The sequence below is a fragment of the Amphiprion ocellaris genome, chromosome 22 (genome assembly GCF_022539595.1).
Source record: "Amphiprion ocellaris isolate individual 3 ecotype Okinawa chromosome 22, ASM2253959v1, whole genome shotgun sequence".
Lineage (NCBI taxonomy): Eukaryota > Metazoa > Chordata > Actinopteri > Pomacentridae > Amphiprion > Amphiprion ocellaris.
This window is the reverse complement of record NC_072787.1, coordinates 17,060,492-17,080,537: the sequence shown is the minus strand read 5'-3', so window position 1 is coordinate 17,080,537 and position 20,046 is coordinate 17,060,492. Positions and strand designations below refer to the sequence as shown.

Below are 20,046 nucleotides of genomic sequence, written 5' to 3'. Positions count from 1 at the left end.
TGTATACAAGGTTTATCCAAGTTACTTTTAGTCACATGTATTCATGGCAGGTCAACACATTCTAATGAATTGGGCACAAGTAATAATAGCTAACGTAATGTCATTTGCAGAAGAAGAAGAAGGAGAAAAAGGAGAAGAAGGAGAAGAAGAGATAAAGGATAAAGAATGGTAAAAACTACAGTTTGACAGATTACTGATGATTATAGATATTATACAATGATTAAGAGGCATTGTTTTTGCTGTCAAAAATGTTGTAATTAAGCAAGATATCTTTCATTTAACAAACACATCTGTAGAATTACAAACAAAAAACATATCCTTCTGGTAATTATCATTAATTGTAGCTATTTTTTGCAGTATTACATTTGAATATAACAGTTATTACATCTGCTACAAGGAAATTAAATATTTGTAAAGATATGATACATTTTTGAATGTAATTTAACTGTTTATTTTTAAATAGTCACTCAGTTTCCTTTAAAAAATGGAAATTTTTATGATCAATCATATTTACAGGTTTTTAATGTAATTTTCATAACATGTAAGTCTGTTTTTTTTTATTATTTTATTTTGTTGATGTTATTGTGAATTTCCAAAATATGGGGGGAAATGAATTAAGTAAAAAGTAAATATTACCAAAACTTTTTTTTTTCTTTTTCTTTAACGTAGCATTTGGTGTTAACTTAGGCAAAACGAAATGCACTATTAAGCTGGATAAAATAATGGCTTCTCTTGAAGTGGATAAATATATAACATTATTATAGTAAATTCTTATGCATTTTTAAGCTGGAAATGTTACACATTATGTCTTTAGATAAACACATACAGCCACACACAAACACAGCCTTTATATCTTGATTGCATCTCAAGGAAATTGTACTTTCTGGGACACAGCGGTGTGTGTCCAGATGCTATAGAACATTCTGGACTAGTCACTTGGGCGGTAGCTCTCGGAACACAAACAAAGCCTACAATTTTATACAAACTGTGGCACATTTGGGGGCCCAAGACAAATCCACATGTCAAGTCAATGACAATGAATGCTAAAAACAGTCTGTGATCAGTCGGAGACAGCGAGGCTCCAATATGGGAGGTCAGACCAGGCTGATGACCACAAGGAAAGCAGTAATTCAATGTCCTGAAGACTCTGAAGCATGCAGCTGGCCAGGCATTGGATTATGCATGAGACCTTACTGTTATTCTTCTGCGTTAAAAATGTGCAGAGCTTATTCTTTCTCATTCAGCATGTTCATATTCAACATAGGTATCTGTAGGAGAAGCCCAGAGGTGGGTGATCACTTAAAAAAATACACAAAACGAGAGAAGAAAAGTATGCAGCCAATATTCACACGAATGGGCTTCTACCAACTCTCTGCACTGCGGGCAGGAAATACCTGACGGGAAGGTTTACAGGGAAAATATACTTCCATTTTACAGCAAGAGATAGTAATAAAAATCAGGTGGTTTTATATTTTAAAGCTAACACCAGTCTGTTGCCATTCCTCAGAGCTCCTCCGACACTCTTTACACTAATCACACTCAAGGCAAACTGCTGCTTCGCCCCCACAAATTCCAACAGGGCCTGCAAGTCTTCAAACTGCGACAGCTGATGGTGGAATGTATAAACCCCTGTGCAGCCGTGGAGTTGTGACGGTTAGACGGGTTTACAACACTAGTCTAGACCAACATAAGATGTCTAGACACATAATATAGATAAAATGGGTACAATTTGAACAAGTTTTAGTTCTAACCATTGCTTCTTGATCCTAATATCTCCAGATTTGTATTTCCACTGAGGTAATTTCTCTAAACTACTAGGATTGTCGATTGATGCATGAGTTGCGATTAATCTTCATGTAAATGTGAGACATGTCGGTTTGGGTTAAACACACACATCTGATCAGAGTTAGTTCCACTCTCTGCATAGATGTGTAGGCAGGACATTAGCAGAGCAGCAGCAGCAGCAGCAGCAGAGAAAGCATTCAGACAGGATATTCAGTGGTAGGAAACCGACATGCTCAGAGCCGAAAACACAGTAACTGCAGTTATGAAAACACACTGAAAATAGTGTCTTTCCTGCATTAGACATCTGAAAAATGTGGCGGAAAATCTTTTTGCGAGGACACGCCTTTAGACTCAAGTCAATTTCCATCCACTTTCCAAAGTGCTAACACAACATCATGACAGAGTTTAGAGTTTCACGGGTCAAAACATTTGGGCATTTCGATCATATTTTGAATTGTTCAAACCCACCTCCAGAGTTGAGGTAGCGCTTGCCGCTGCGGACTGAAGGGTACTTATCAGATAGTCGTTTATCGGGCCATATCAGTCCCTCTGCAGCAAAAAGGACTTTGTGATTGGCTTGTTGGAACTTCCTGAGAATCTCTTCTGGTCCTCCAGCAAAGATAAGATCGTAGCTGAAAGGGAGGAGTGAAGATGAAATACAACAGATCATTATCATCTTATTTATCTTTTAGGAGCAGCCTTTTTCTCGAACATTCTTTATCTTATATCTGACACACAACCTGGGCCTCTACTTGCCTGAGACAGATAGAAATCTCAATGTAAACAGTTGACATTCTTCATGTGGGAGCATTTGTATAGACGAGCATTCTGGGATTGTTCTGGAAAGTATTTCAATGCCAAATGTTAACACAAAAAAGCACTCAAACTGTGCTGGTGCATGACCCACAGAGTTGTGTGAGAATCAGAGCAAAACTGTCTAACGCTCAACACCTTTCATCTCAGGCCTCATGGTGACTTATTTAAAGACATGCTATTATCCAAAGGGCAGATATTTTAGTGTGTGGAAACTCCTAATGTTTCTGGTGATTTCATCACTTGGAGGTGTAAAGTTAAAAGAGTAAAAGAGTCGATTCATTTTGGTCACACCATTTCCACAAAGTCATTGACTATAAAATGCCCTTCACTAGATGTGGCTTTGATTCTGTTTGTGTGTCTGTTTACTGGAAGCACTTGTTTAAAATTAGCAGATCCAAAAAAAAAAAAAAAAAACAACAACCTAGACCTTATATATACGGTATATATACATTAGATTATGTAAGGTGCAGAAGAAGTGAAAAACATGTCATGAGAGGAAGAGAAGTCTGATGTGGGCGAGGAAGACTGTATGTTCAAACCACATCTGGTCGACACATGTTCATATAAGTACCCTCCATCTCTTGTTAACTCATCAATCAAAGCTGTATCTCCGGTATAAAATGACAAAACATTCATGTCAGTGTTTAAAACTGAACTGTGGGACTTTTACATATAAATGTCTCACAAGATGCTCGTTAAATGCATCAGTGGCAGATAAGTCTCTTTGTATTTTACAGTATACTAGAATCTGGTGTATGTGGTGACAATTGTAGCGATGGAGATGGAGGAAGGTACAGCAACTACAAGTATGGTGGAACACTTAAGACATGGCCAAAAAAGATTTCTGAGGCTCCATTTAGAAAAAAAAAACCAAAAACACCCAAAAATACCTCAACAGTAAGAGCACGGCTTAGAGTCTAAAATGAAAAATGGTCGACAGCGGTGAGATATGTCGTCAGCACACATTGACAGCATTTGTGTAATTACACTGACTGCCAAAAGGAAGACACAAAAGTTCCACACTGCAGTTGTAAAAAGTTTATTATATGAAAAAATATTTACATTCTTTTTGTCTGTATTGCCTGTGACATCATCTAAGATGATTAATTAGCTATTGCTGTTTAGGAGTGCAATGAACAAGGTTTTTTTTTTTTTGCCTTTCAGCTTTGCTTTATTGACGGGATACTAGAGAGGAAGACAGGAAAGACAGGAATAGGGGAAGGACCTGCAGCAAAGAGCCATAGGCTGGATTCGAACCCATGGCTGCTGCATTGGGGACTATAGTCCCTGTTAATGTTTATGTAAACTATGTGGATTATGATTTGCAATATAGAATTTTTTTTAAAAAGTGCAGTTACATCAGTTATTCGTTAAACTCTTATTGCTGTTATGATAAAAATATTTTGCTTCAACAAAACTAAAAGGTACAAACTATGGTGTGACTGAAAACTGTGTAACTAGTTGACTAGCTAATTGTAACTAGTTTGATTAACAGACTTTTTTTAGTGAATGGCAGAGCGTAACACTGACTTGTGTTTAAAGCTGCACTGACACAAAGACACAAATCAGTGCTAAAAGGTAAGCTATCATGCACAGCGCAGTTTATAGTGAAGCTTGGAAACTGTGGTATTTATATATCGCATGTCACTGCTCCATTTGTTTTTTACCACTGATGCAGTGGCTTGAACCCAGGTCACACCCACCAAACAGGAGCAAACTTATCTACAAGTGTCGTGCAGCAGTGTGAGTAAACATGTTGTTCAGCTGAATCACACATTTAAAAGTGGAAACCACCATCTCTCTAATTTGATCCTGGCATTACAAAGGAGTGTGGTGTTTGGAAATGAAAAAACCTGTCGAAGCTGTTAAATTTTCCACCGTGAAGTCCAAACATAGTTAGTTACTATACATGCCAAATTTCTGCTAATTTCAAGTGTGAATAGAGTGACTGAAGCACAGCTAACTCACACGTAACATTCTGGCAGCAAATGGCAATTGTGCAGATTTAAGGTACGCTGCTTTTGAACTGCATGCAGTCATTTTCTTTTCATCTTGGGAATGTAGCGCCCACTCTGAAGCTCAACAATACGGTGCATGAATCTCGGTTTCGCTGACAGTTTAGCGACTAAATTTAACATGAGACAAAATGTAAGCCTGTGAGTATCAGAAGCAGAAACTGTCAAAACACCCGAGGTGGTCCAGCAGGATTATAGAAGCTGAAATACACTCGAATGGCTCGGAATCTTCTGAAGTGCAGAAGCAGTCTATTATACTACAATCACTTCCTCAGAAAGAGAAAAAAAATTACATTCCAATTACCTGTTTCAAGGGTGTGATAACTTTGCACAGCAATTATGGCGAACATTATTCACGTGACATGGTACAGTAGTATCATCATCTCCTGCTCTATTTAAGGAATATGGCTTTCAAAGCGCTTATTATTCCAAACCACTCACATTACCTCAGTGAAACTTTCCATTGGTTTTGAAAACTCATAATTCAGCTACCTGCATGTGAGAATTACTCTCCTCATATATTTGGCAATGCTCTATAATAATGCTGGTGCATGAGTGACTGAAGGGTGTTTTAGCACTACATAAATATGCAGAAACTCCTCTCCCTCAGGAGATATGCCTTTCAAAGCACTTATTACAGTCTGTGACTGTGAAAATTGGTTTTAATGTCTAATTCATAGCTCCATACAGCAATTAAAGGTGTTTTGCATCTCTTTGTTGTTATGGAAATTAAAGCTAAATCGGATCAAAGCTCAGTCAAAGGGATATTTAGGTAGATGCTGAACATCTCTCAGAAAAGTAACACATAAGGCAGCAAAGAAAAACAGCACAATTATTAAAGCAAATAACAAAATCAGACATATTGATCTTTTATTCTCTATGATATCACTGGCTGCAGTATGATATGGGACTTCACTCCTCTGCTATATTTTAAAATAGCATGTCCTCTGGGAATATTCTGACATCAGTGAATGCTTATGATTTATGTGGTTTGTTAATTATTGAGGCTTTGAGATATATTTTGCACGACAGACTAAATCCTCTCATCCAACAAAACACTGAATCTGAGTTATGTAGAAAAGCCAGACAAAGAAAAGATAGTCTGAAAGTCACCATGATAGTGCAAAAATCAGACATGTAAAGCTCAATAAAACACAAAATAAGCACGTCTTTAGTTGTCAACATACCTATCCACGGACAGAACAACAAGATCCTCCTGGTCAGCCAGATCCTCCATGGCCTTCTTCAGTAGTTTGACTTTTTGCCCTCCACCAATAGAACGGCCCACATCACCACCCTTCCATGCTTCTCCCATTCCCAACACCTTAGAACACATGAAGGACAAACTGCATTAACACCAAAAAAGACCATCTTGCAGCACTGTGAAACTACCCATCTTCCCAAGTCCTCTATTTATTTTTCAGTCTCCTTTTTAGTAATTCTGAAATTCCTAAAAGAAGGCACAGTAGTGGGTAACTCCATTAATATTAAGAATATTATGCATCTTTGAAGGGGCTGTGTGAACAAAGCTGCCTTTGAAATGGGCAAACTTTGGAAAATAAGTTTGTTTTTAACTCCTTTCTGTAAATGCTGTCAGAATAAACTTTAACACATTCGCACGATTTTATAACACAACTGTAAATGGAGGGAAAAAAGCACACAGCCGCAAGGAATCTGTAAATAAGAGTGTGAGCCTTTGAGATTAAGGCAGGCTGACCGAGTTACCTGCGGTACTGAGGTAACACCTGAGTTCCAGACCTTATGTCAGATCCTTGTTATTCTGTCTTTACTAATTGTGTTTTGGGGCTTTGTGTACAGAGATGAGTGCACATTAAACCTGCAGAAACAACGCAAGCACACACAGAATAACAAGGAAATTGACAACATTAACTTTAATTTTGAAAGTTTTGTTGCAGGGATGATCTTGAGCGTAACGGCCAAAGTTGCTTGCAGGAAACACAAACTGGTGAAGCTGCAGGATTACATAGAAAAGAACACAAGCACACTGCTGTGGGCAGGGCATGCACTGAACTGCAAGCTAAAAGATTTTCTTTTACTACTTGAGTTCAACCACAAAGGGGAATTCTAGCCCTCCACTGAGGAGTATCCCTTTAAGATGGATGTTTTTGCAGCTTGCTCCACTTCATTGTTTCCTTTAAGAGGCCTAATCAATCCTGGGAATTGTGTGTTTTTGTAGCGCCATGAGTGTGTGTGTGTGTGTGTTGAAAGCACAGACTCATTAGCTGGGACAAACTGCAAGATCTATGGACATCATTTTTGAGAAAAAAGTCGTACCTTCACAGTGTAGTTGAAATAGTTAGCAGACTGCATGAAGCGGCGGAAGCCATCTGTTTCCTCTGTTGCAACAGTTAAGACGAGCAATTTTTCTGAAAAAAAGAAAGAAGGGTAAAATTTTCTTAACTTAAAAAACTTAACTTTACAACTGGATATCATCACATATTTTTTTGACCACCAAAATTATAGGGATGTGAGGATATAGACTTTCAGATGAAAACTGTGACATTTTAAGTTGCAAAAATGTTGGCGACCCGTTGAAGGATATCCACAGAAATGTGTATATTATTCTAAGCTTAAATATAAGTATTGAGATTCCCACTTCTGTGAACCATGTCCCTTGTAAACCTCAAACCTATGTCAACACACTGGTGACTATTTGGTTTAGCAGTCTGAACCTATGTCTCAAATTAGGAAGGACTACTGTAGCTTTAGTTTGATTCAAAAACAGCATATTCCCAAGACACACTCGATAATTTCTTCTCTCCTTGGGATGGAATAACTCCCACAAACCTCTAGGACATTTCCCGTGACCGTGGGTGCTGAAATGTGAGGTTTAAGGAAGGGTTAACCAAATACAAATTTGCACCATGGTCTTGTGTGAAGCAAGAGAACTGAGTAATATGCTCACTAAGCTAGTTTTCACTTCTGATCTGATAATGTTTTGTAAAAGCAGCTGTGGGTAGCTTTAATCACAAAGGTTGTGAGTCTAGGAAGGAAGTGCCCTGAATCTCTAGATCTTGTTCGTCAAACGCTGTGATTGCATTAAAGGTGGGGGGCTTGATTCATTCCCCGCTGTCGTTTCAAAATGAGCAAAACGTTCTTTGCAAGTTGACAGACAAGCCAACAAAAAAGTTAATGACACTTTAATATGGTTTTATAAGAGTACTTGAACGCTAATCCTGCTTTTCATGTTTGGAGAGCCAATCTGCCCTCTATTTAATATACAGCACTGTGTTCCACTAAAGCCTAGTAAATTATTTATTGGACATTGGCAGGCAGGATAGGGAGTGTGAAAGAATACATATCAGGGTCCTACGAAAGCCTTGAGAGGACCTAATTTACAAGTGCACTCTGCTACAGAACATAGTTAAAGAGCTGGCTTTACACTTTTGGAATACAAAGATTAATATGGCAACAACAATTTGCAATTAGTCTGGATTTTATTGATTTTTTTTGTCTTGTTTACTGCATACCAAACCTCCCTATCCACATAAAGACACAACCTATGAAGAATTATAGTTCAAAGAGGATATGTTTTGATAATGTTCTCATGTGGTATAACCTTCCAGAAAAGCCAATATGGCTGCCATGTGAGAAAAATGGTTCTAACTAGACAATCAGTGTCAGTGTAGAAAAAAAAAATACATTCCCATACTTAAATAACACAACATAATGATTGTAAATGAGTACCTAAATGACATATATGAGTGCAGATGTGGCAGCATAGGAGCTATGAATTCCACAATAAAAAGATGTGGGCATGGCGGTGGTATTATTATTTAATCACTGGAGCCTAACCTCAGAGAGTGGACTTCATGTGACCGTTATTTTTGGACCTATAATTGAGTTTTCACCACATTTCTGACATTTTTCAGAGATTTTACCTGTGCTTATCCATACATCCACAAGAGGTCAAATGCATAACCATCGCTCATTTTAACCCCCTTAAACAATCTACTAGTATTGTTTTCTGGTGAGGTCAGAGCTGCACATTAAGTAAACTAAACAAAGCCTGAGGTTATACAAAAAAGAAGCCTAGAGCTCCTATTCTAAAGCAGTATGTGTCTGCAGCTATAAGCAGCCTCCTTGCAAATCTTTTCCACTCTTTTCTCGTCAGAGTGATTTAGCCATTCTCTCATCTCCGTCTAGTCTGTGGCCCTGTCATCACTGTAACAGCCATTTCAGTATTTGTCTGACCCAAAGGTTCTGGTACAGGATGACAACAGTTTTCTGTCTGGCTCTATCCGAACAGTATCGCATGACACCTTTAAACGAACTAGACAGGTTTAGAAGAGTGCGAGTATAAAACTGAATGGTGCACAGTGGGAAGAGGCATCTATTCTGAGCCACAGGTGTTCTCTGTTCTTGTTCTTGGCTTGAAGCAAGGAGATGTTGGAGCATATAGTAGCGCCAGGGGAAGATGTTTCCCTCATCTGGGAAACACATTTCCCACGCAGCTCAATAAAGCAGGTGATTTTAATGGTTACAGAGGTTTCCATGCTTCCCATTTCCTCACACCAGACAATCACACAGGCAAAGTTTAAGCCCAGGTCAAACAATTTGCATGCTTGAAGACCACTGCTTCTGGCAAGAAAAAATGTGTCATAAATCACACTTTATCTTTCCTGGCTGTGTTAAAAAAACCTGAAGCAAAGGTGTGAGATTTTTTTTTTTTTAAGGTATGATTGATTGTTTTAATATGGGGATAATGGTGCACACTTTAAGACAGTATGTCCTAGAGGCCAGTTCTAATGTTGCACACACATAAAGTCCCCCAAATAGCAAATAAAAAGGAGAAATGCTCAGAAATAGTCAACACAATCCCCCAACTCCTTTTTACCAGTACAGGAAACATGTGGTTGGAGGTTTTCTGAAGCTATTTGACCAGGAAACAAACAGATCTGATGGGGCATTTTGGCACCTTAACTATCTTGTGCTAGGATTTCTTGGCAAAATTTGACAACCACCATGCAAATTATGTATTGCATTATGATCTAACTACAGCCAGGACATGTGTTTAGTACTTCTCTTTGCAATATACTGAATTCATTCCGCTGCCCTCATAAAATGTGAATTGGTCGCCAGTAGCTTTGTTGGTATTTGTGTCGTGGAAAACAGTCGTGAGATGCATATCGTGATCCCGGCTCTTTTCAGCTAGTATGATTTATCTGTTCTGATTTCTTCTGCATTAATCTGTGAAGAAAAGGGCTTTAGCACATGCACGTGCAAAACAAAAATTCTGGCTTGCCTGTTCTGTCAGGCAGACATTTCCCATCAGGAAGAAATACACTGACAGTTAACACCAATTACCCCTCTATGACTTTGGCCTGACCTTACAGAACAGCATACTCTACTCCTGTCATAAACATGCAGGCCACATGAGCGCATCCCTACATGTGAGCTTCCAGTTAAGTACAGCCTGGGAATGCAAACCAACTTTGATTTAGCAGAGATGCGACTTGCACTTTTATTTTATTTTATTATTTTTTCAAACACTTCAGCGAGTCTCTCTCATGGCTTTTCCATACACAATCATGGGTGGGAAAAAAAATCCTTTGGGATTCGCAGTGGCCTCATTTGAACTCCAACTGGAAACCTCAGTTGGATATCATGACATTGTCCCCAAATTAAACACACAGTGCATGGGGAAAAAAAATATGATCTGCCAATATAATGCCAAGCCAAAGCCATTTATCCATTTTTTTTTTATGTTATGGTAAACCAAGTTGGCAGCATTAAAGTAGCATTCAACTTATGTTCACTCACATTTTGCCCTCACAAAGCTAAAATTTGCCGTGATTGTTAAAAGACATGCAAACGGACCATTCTTTTAGTACAGACTGGCAAACTGTAGCTCCTTATTTCAATGCATATTTCCAAAAAGTTCAATCAGGGTCCTAGTCAGGCAGGTTTTTTGCACGAATGTTCAAAATATTACCACAATAACTGCAGATATTACAGAATTTTGTCAGTTTTGACAAGTGCTATGCTATTGTGCATTTCTTTCTTTCTGTCCAACAACACATTCTCTTGATGTTCTTTGCTCCTAAGTTGAATATAAACCCAAAGGTACAAAAGTGTGCCAAAACAACTAAGCTGTGGAATGCTCTGGAAAAAGCTAAGCACTGTGAAAGCACATGTAGTGTTATCTATGAATATACAGCATTGTTATACTGAGTTAGTTCACTATTCCACGATAGTGCTAGTTAGCATTTGTTTTGGGGATTTTTTGTTTGTGTTTTTGTAAACCACTCACACTTATTGACCTAAAATAGATTTCCAAGGTTGCAAGCAACAGATTAGTCACTCATCTCAACACAGCCTCACTCCAAAATGTATAATACCTACATACACAGAGCAAAAATGTATTAGTTTTGCAATAAAGGTTGTAAAATTGTGAGATCCGACTTATTTTTGGGTGTTTCTTTTTGATTGGTTTGCATCTGTGCCGTGTGCCTGGCAATTGTATTTTCAACTTAACATGTAAAAACAGCAACAAAGTCTGCATAAGGAGGATGGAGGGAGCATAAACCACATGATTTTCAGTCCCGTGTGTGTTTTGTAGCATTTTCACTTTCATTTTAAGCTGCTTTTTGCTTTTGTTTACACTACAAAACCTGCTTAATTTAGGAAAAGATCACAGTTTGGGTTAAAATACACCTGAGATTTAGGTAAGTTTAGGTACTACAATTACTTGGATCGGTTTACAAGAAGATCAGCCTTTTGGTTAAATTACAGCAGTACAAAAAGTTCCATTTGTTTTCTACATTCCAAAGGTGAGGATTCTGCCTCAAGAATAGCCCCTGAATTGCCAATTTACAGCATATTTTGTGAAAATAATATATTTTGCCTTGTGGACTAACATAACTAATATACATTTTTTGAGAAATTGAGAAATTTTACCTCGAATACAAACTGTGCCAGAATTCTCAATGGGCCCTTTAATTAAACATTCGGGTTGTATGTTATTTCCTGTTGGGAATGCTTGGCTTTGCCTTTTATTCAGACAAGTTACTGAGAGAAAACTAGCTCACTGGAAGGAGTTAGGTTATTACTGAAAGCACACAAGGCTTCATTGTTTCACTTTGTCTCAGAAGAGAGAAAGCAACTTTTTGAGGACAATGGAACAACAAATCTGCTTTTACAATCTTTCTTTGTAACCCCAAATTGGATCTTAGGACAACTGTCCTGTCCTTCGATGTTTTCTTAAGAAAAAACCACAGTCACACTTATAATAAGGCATAGCTGAGGGACACATGGCAACACTCAAAAAAGGTGGTTTTTATACAGCTGTGATTTTAGAGGATGAGTGTCTAGTCAGGGTAAACACAACATGTTCTCTTGTCAGTACTGTATGAAGAGCCCACAGGTGGAGAGGAATGTAGCTCATGCAGTGCTGCTGGATCTCTTCTCCAAAAAAGGCTTGAACTCCAAGTGGTCTTTTCTTTGCACCCTTTCCCTGTACCACATGGGCCTCAGCCGTCTAGGTAAACTTTCACACTTGGATGAGCAAAAGTTCTGACTCACTTGCTAGGGCTAAGCTTCAGTAAGCGTTTCTTGCAGAAAGGAAAGAGGTATCATGGGAATGTGTGCTGGCCTTGAACACCAGGACAACAGGATTCCTTTGGACGAGACGGTTCTGGCCACTGAACACAAACCCTTGTTCTATTTTGGCCATCCAAGTAAATAAACCGTTTTTACCTAACGTCTCACTAAAATTGTCAATTCGAGGAAAGTGCACATAGTTCAGTTAATATCCCGCATTTCTTTCCCCTGCATATATTTCACTCGGCCTGCCTTTAATCTTAACAAGAAACAATGAGCTGGGAGATGGAAAGAACTTTCCTATAAGCACATTGCAAGGACTGCACATCTTGCTTTTTTTGAACCCAGCTTGCAACTCCGGAACCTGCTGACTCACTTGAGGATGTGCCCCCTCCTGAAAAGCCAGTCTTCATCACTTTAAATGTGAATTTAACACAAGTCTGAGTGTTAAGTTTAATAGACTCCCAAGCATTTTAGTTGTCATGAATGGGCCTTGGCCCTTGAGCTGTGCCAAAGCTTTAACACTCATTACACTGCCAGGTTGTATAGCTAAAGCCCTTCTTTGTGTTACTCAAAGTAGCAAACACCCTTTACATCCTGGCAACAATTTTCTTTAAAAGGTAGTGTAATGAAAGTTAGAGGATTATTACGTTGGTATGTAATGCAGGGTTGTCCCAAAGCACTTTTTTGCCAGATTTCTGTAGTGTTTACACGTCAAGATGAAGAAAACGAGACTAGTTTGGCATCTTAACATAGCAGTATTACTGCAGCAGCTTTGTCACCCAAGTATGTGGTAATACCTAAAGCGAGAGAAGAGAAAAGAAAAGGCAAATACGTCAGTGACCTAAATTATATCACGGCAAAGGGCAGGAGAGAGGTTTGCATTCTGAAAAAGACACTGAGCAACAGTCTAAACAAGGTAAGTCAGAGCTGAAGCAGAGCTTATCTCTGTCTACAGTGGCCCGCACAGCATTCCTCAGTGTTATTCAGATGCATTTTCCAAAAGATAAAAGGGTAAGTAAGTTTGTTTTGTGCTGTAGAGGTTACTGTAACTCTGCCACTACTTCTGCTTTCATTCATGATCAAAAACTGTCACTACTTAACTTATAATCTGACTGACAATAATGATCACATTCAAACAGAGCTGCAGTTTGGATGTTGGGTCAGAACTGGAAACTGGGAGGTGTTAAAAGGTCCAAAAACTTGAAATTTCATCATCTAATCCATCCATAATGGTAAAATGTTGGGATAATGGCACAGACTTTCATTTAGTCTCTCTTGGAAGGCATTGTTAGTGTAGCTGACTCAGTTCAACATATGAAAATGAAAAGGGACATGAAAAAAGAATGCTAAAGAGTGTATTCAAAACACCCTGAATTGGGCATAACTTTAAGCCTTAATGCAATTTAAACCAGTGAGCTACATAAAAATAAATCCACGGTACAGCTGTCATATATAGGGAAATTAGCTATAGTGAACAAAAGAAAAAACTATTAGACCAGGCTGTAAACATGTTTATTTCTGCTGTAAAGTTGGCCATTTTAACATCGAGATCTGTAGGGATCGATTTACTTCTGGAATCAACCTCAAGTGGACATTCAAGGAACTGCAGAGTTTACTACTGAAGTGCTGGTTTCATTTCTCAGCCCCTGAGGTTGCCGATTGGTTCAAACCCAGTTTATTTTATCCCCTCCAGAAAGCTGCCAATAGCTGTGCAAAGTGTTTATAGATGAGGAATTGCTGATGTTGGATGTTTACAGAAATGGTCCAGGGAAGCCCTCCCAAACTAGAATCCTCTGATTTTGATGTTGGGAAGCATTTATAATGAAAAAACCGGCAACAGAAGGACATCTTGATTCAAAATGGCACAAAGCTTTCCCAAACACAGCTGTAAACTCTGCGTATGGGACTTAATACAAAAATCTTTTCAGACCATACACATTTTTTACAGTAAAGCCTTCACATATAAGTAACTCTACCACCCCTTCATTTCGCAGCCTTCAACTAAACATAGAGACACACTCCCCAACCTACAGTTACTTTCTAAAGGTTTTCCAGCTTTAGAAAGCATTAGAATTTTAATGTGACCACAAGTAGCTTTGACGTAGAAGTCCTACTTTTGATATCTGAAAGCCAAGAGCCCCGAGACATGCAGACATTCCTTTTAACCTACAGTAACAAATACCTTTGTTGCTACCTAGGTGAGTGCTCCATGTGTTAGTCATTACCCTTAGAGACCAAATTTGAGGGTCTGATACCCAAGGGACTGGAAAACCCAAAGGCTCCCAGATTGGTGAGTTGAACCCTACTTTTTAGTTGTCCACAACTAAAATTAGAGTTTATTTTTTCGTGACGTTTCAGAGTCACCATAATTGATTTAACACACCATTTCCATAATGCAAGAACCATGTAGTACATCCACAGAGAAAGCCTGTGTTTTCAATTACACATGTCAAACCACAGGCACTTCAGGCTTAGGATGTGGCATGATGTCACCATCATTGGGCCAGGAAACAATTTTGTAGTCTCGTCACACGTCATTTTGAATCAGGAATAGCTTATTTATTTTACAAGAACAGCCATAATATCAAAAAACACGACTAATCTATCATGTAGTTTTCATCGTGCAGTGCTCTTATGGTTAGGACTATTCATTTCCTTTGTTGCCCACAGTCTGATTTTACTGTAGAGCTTTAAATCCTTAATTGCTGAAAGAAGCACATACCTAGTTTAATTTACCATAATGGACTTAGAGGTTAACCATTTAGGGTTTTTCTAGTCAATATAATCATCTTTGTGCTGAATTACCGTAAGTGGAAAGCAGAACACATCTTTATTATATAACCTAATACATAATATTTGCTGCAAATGGGACATGAGCCCAGCATTTTAATAAACAGCCACATGCTGTTACCTTGAAATGGCTCCCGTTTCTCTGTTTGGGAGGTGAATTGAAAATCCTCTTTAAAGACGAGCGGTGAGCTGCTCCCTGTGTGCACTGTTTGGCATCGATGTGTTCTTCTCGGCTAGCCGGCTTATTTTATCAGGCTTCAATGATTACTAAAAATAAACTGAAATCCAAGGCTCATTAAGAGACAGAGAAAAGACTGGGATTTGGAATATGCCGACTTTAAAACCCATTTTGTTAGCAAATCAGTTACTTAAACATTTGGCTTCATCAATAACGTAGAAGTGAATGTTTTTGTTGTTTTCTTTCCAGTATAAATATATTATAGTCGGGCTTGTTCCCCAAGAAAAGGCTGCAAGTTGGTCCTGCCTCCTTCTGACAATGTTCTTGCCTTTTTACAATGATGATCTAATATCCCGAAGTCATTTCCTCCTTTTGGTACATTTCTGTAAATATACAAGCCGAAGTGTCTCTGCTATTTTGACATCTACTAATGAGTTCTAAAAGTTTAAACAACAGGAAGCAATTTGAACATCACAACTTGTTCAGCTGTATCAATACAACATTCATCCAGCACATCTCTTGCCAAGGACCAACAGCTGCTAAACGCCCATGTTCTGACAATGAAATGATTCACTCGGTAAAATAATGGGATATTTGCACTCTGAGGCCTGTCCCGACAGCATTGCTGAAATATCACCCATCTACTTCAGTACTGCTCAGGGGAAAGTCTCAGAAGCCTAGTGTACTGCTGTATTTACCTATTTGATAGCTGGCAGCAAATACCTCAGACAAAGCTGAGAAAACGAGTAAAAATGCAGACAATGCAACACATATTTGGCTGAGAAGGAGGCACAGAACCAAGCTTGTGGTGACATAGTGACAATGTTCTAAGGCATGATTACAGCCTTTGCTTGCCAAGGGGGTTTGTTAGTTTGTTAGACTGGAATTACAGGCAATAGAGAGCGCTATTATACAGTATATAAGTATATAAGGCATGGACAAGCTTAGGTGGAGTTTCCTTTTCTTCTCTATAAAATGCAGCCTGCTGACACGTCAGTGATGTCTGGGAAAGGTTTAATCTAGAGACGCCTCGTTCATGTCACAGTGGAACAGTCCAATAGATCATGAGTGATGGCATTTGTCTGAGCTCTTTATAAACATTCACTAAGAAATGTGTCCTAATGAGCGTCAGTTATACAAAAGTGTTTCCAAGCAGATAATATCAACAGCAGTAGGAGCATTTGAGAGTGTTTACAATTTTCAGTGGCATCTTTATGTTCAAACTTCACAGTTTACCAAACAACTGGGCTATAAACACCGAAAACCCTGGAGAAACGGTCTTCAAGAATGTCCGACGGAGGTTAAAGGTGGTCTGATTTCCTGAAACTCTGATATTGTAAAGTGACTCTGAAAGCACTTCAGATGATCTAATCAATATCAATCAACAACTTAAATGTCGGTTCATGTGTTGCAGCGATCGATTTGTTCTTGGACTGGCGGTCGGATGGATAAAGGAGTCATGCACAGAGATACGCAGCGGCTTAGACTCACACTACACCACCTACATGTTAAATCCTTTACCCCGTCAGAAGTGCTGTTCACACAGTCAGTCAGAAATAAGTGAAAGGCTCCTTTCAGATGGCTGGACAGTGGGGGTCTACGCTGCCCAATTTTTGTAACTTTCCAAAACTGACAAACCAACAGTCACGTCCGCTGTTCACGGTGCCTGGCCAGGTGCACATTGGTGCGAAACGGGCAGAACCCTGCATTCCTGCTTCTTCCACTGCCCCCCTTTCACTGCTGAATCACACCGTTTACATCTGTGCTACAACCAATGGGAGTGTGTTCCCAGCGAAGTGTTGGAGGAGAGGAATCAGAATATGAATGAAGTCTGAACCAGGCCTCAGACTTAACGCCGTTTTATTAGTGCCTTATAAACCGCTATTTCAGCTTTGCCCACTCACTATGACGACCAACATCCTGCCCCACCTAAAAGGAAAGTCATTTTGAAACACCGTGTACAGCTTGTTCTTTTGCATTTGGTGGATGACACGTTTGACCTCGTTCTAAAGAAGCATATTCAGGCCTTTTTCCCAGCTGGCCGAGCCCCGACATGATCCTACCCAGTCTTCAGAGTCATTTGCTTCACTTTTCACTGGAATGTTTTGCCTCCCAAACACTTCTGGGGCAAAAAGTCTCATCTAGTGGAGTTTCTCGAGACTTTTTCATTACAGTCCACACAGGCCCATAAGTGGCCAATCAGCGGTGGACCACTATGTTTTATCACTATGTGCACATCAAAAACAAATGGTGCATATAACGAGAGACTACGTTATTAACGTTAACATATAATGTTTAATTGCCATATTCAATTACAGTTAATTCTGGGCTTGGCTTCTGCTGTAACTTTCAAACTTTTTATGAAGCTACACTGCATAAATTATTAGAATTGCCTTATTTACCGCATTAAAACATCTTTAGTAGTTTAGTAGCAAGGATTATTTTACATAGAAATGTTAAAGACTGAAAACAATCAACAACATTTGAACTTTAAGTGCCTCTATTTTTCGAACATAAAAATATTTCTGCGTTCTATGCAGATATTGCAGCAAATAATCAAATTTTACACAAAGTAATCATACGCATTCTCCATTAATATGAAACCTGATTGAAACTCGGTGAACAAAATGAACAAAAACCAACATTCTGTTAAACAATAATTGGATTTAGATAGAATGTGAAGTACAAAAGCTTTCATTTACTTTGTCTATTGAGTTGCAGCGGTTTGCCATCTGTGATGAATCTAGACCACAACTGTGCAACATGTTGTATCAGTATCTCCTTGTGATATGATCCGTCCAAGGTGCTGGAGGGCTTTCACAAGCAAACATTAAACCCTTGTAAAGTTAATGTGGCTACTGTGTGGAAGACACCCAGTTGGACCAAATGACTAAAACAAGCCTGAGGAGGCTGAAGGCAGCTGTTGTGCCCTGATAGTATACTGCTACCCCAGAAACATGCATGTAGAAGAGCTCCAGACTTAACACAGTAACCACACAGTATTTGTGACATTTGAATTAAAAAAAAAAAAAAAAACACATGCATCCACTTATGCTGCTGTCTAGCTTTAGGTTTTACAAGATGCCCTGTGAGTGTGGAAAGAGCTGAAATGATTTCAGGGTAATTTAGAGCAATTTAGCACAGCAACATGTTAACAGGGGCAGGATTTATAAACAAGTCAATAAAATTGTGGGGTTGCTTTCGGAGGGGAGCATAAACCTATATGCAGTATGTTTAGTATGTAGCAGTTGAGCTACTGTAAGAGCAGGTTGCGCTTGTCTCCATGAACCTTCAATTATAACAGATTTACAAGCGCTGCTCCGCGTCTCAATCACAAAGCTGCTCGCTTTCCATTAAACTCAAATAAGCCACAAATGGATTTCTTGCGCATTATGACATATGGAAAGTCTAACCGTATGATTACACTGGTTTTCACTGAAGTCTCAATGCAAATCAAACACTGTTTTGTTTCTCTCGTACTGAAACTTTACAGCCTGACATCTGTATATCAAAGGCGGTGCTGTGCGCAGCCAAACAACATAGAATAAAAAACAGGATTGTGAGAAACCGCAGACGGGTTTTTGTTTTGCGTAAGGCTGCAATGATGTAATTTTACGCATCAACATATATGTCGCGCTGGACATTTTCAGATTCCCACGCAGGGAGCCACAGGCATACAACCTGCGCCTCATTCACAGTTGACATCATGTGTCTCAAAAATCCGTAATTCCTCATTTGCGCAACTGACATGACAGCTCTGGAGCGCGTTTGGAGAACTTTTACGCACGGATGGATTGCAAGCTGAATGAAGTGCAGTATTTGGGGCGACCACCAAGCAACTAGTACAAGGAGGGAGAGAAAGTTTGCTTACCTTTAGGAACAGGCGCGGGAGATTTCGGAGCATCAGTAGAATAGACAGAATTTGCAAACTTGATCCAGCATGAAAACACAAAACAAAACTTGAGGTACTCCATTGCTGCTGTACAGTGCGCGTTCCCGGACAGAGGAGTGCTCGCTGACCGTCGGGGTTATTAACTCCCAGCGGTGATCAAGGTCAGCCCCCGGGAGGGTCGCACTGCACACTCTCGCGATAATAAAATAATTAAAGAGGGGGAGGGAGAAATAGTTTCTGGACGTGCAGGCAGGTCGTTGGCCCCTGAAGACAACTCTTTTAGCTCCAGGGTAGAGTTGTATAAGTACGACAATTCAGGGAAATTAGAGCGCAACAGGCGTGGTTTCTTAATTGCAGCTGCCGGTTGAAGAAAGAAAAAAAAAGCCTGTATGCAGAGAGACAGAGAAGGAGGAAAGATAACTTATTCACCCCTGACACAGGGACGTCCTGAGCGAAAGTGTGACCGAGCGCAGCTGTATTTGAAGCCCTCTACCCCCCTGGCTGTTAAATATCCCTCCTCTGGTCCCCTCCTCCTGCGCTCCAGCCTGACCAACACTGCTCCCCTTCTACAGGGCAGAACAGCCTGCTCATTAGTGTAAACTGTGAAACAGCGCTGCAAAAACACATAAGAGAACATGTAAAACTGGTAAATTTAAACCTTAAAAAAAAATAAAACATTTGCTCTCCAGAGACATTTTAAAATGGTTTATTTCCACCTTTTTTCCGGATCACACAGACTTTCCAACACCTGTTTCATTGTGTCAAATTTAGCTATGGCAAAAAAGTGCCTTCATAGCCACAGTGAAAGTATTCAGAATAGAAAATGCATTCTAACGGCCCTGCGTTTAGAATGATTAACCATAGTACAGTGGTGGAAGAAGTACTCAGATCCTTTACTCAACTGAAAGTACCAATACAGCATGTAGAAATACTCAATTGAAAGTAAAACTCCTGTAAACCTTTCTTAAGTGAAAGCACATAAGTATTTATAGTATTAAAATAAA

General features: G+C 39.3%; 1 protein-coding gene across 2 annotated transcripts in view; it reads right to left on the bottom strand.

The window, feature by feature from the left end:
• Positions 1-19,502, bottom strand: part of plod2 (procollagen-lysine, 2-oxoglutarate 5-dioxygenase 2) — a 34,307-nt gene extending 14,805 nt beyond the window's left edge. For both annotated transcript variants that reach the window (XM_023265009.3, XM_023265010.3), the window contains exons 1-4: positions 19,022-19,502; positions 6,912-7,003; positions 5,804-5,940; positions 2,254-2,417 (exon numbers count right to left, since the gene is read on the bottom strand). In XM_023265009.3, the coding sequence (XP_023120777.2) occupies positions 2,254-2,417; positions 5,804-5,940; positions 6,912-7,003; positions 19,022-19,124 (496 nt within the window). In that variant the 5' untranslated portion in view covers positions 19,125-19,502. The remainder of the gene's footprint in view (positions 1-2,253; positions 2,418-5,803; positions 5,941-6,911; positions 7,004-19,021) is intronic.
• Between the last annotated feature and the right edge of the window lie 544 nt (positions 19,503-20,046).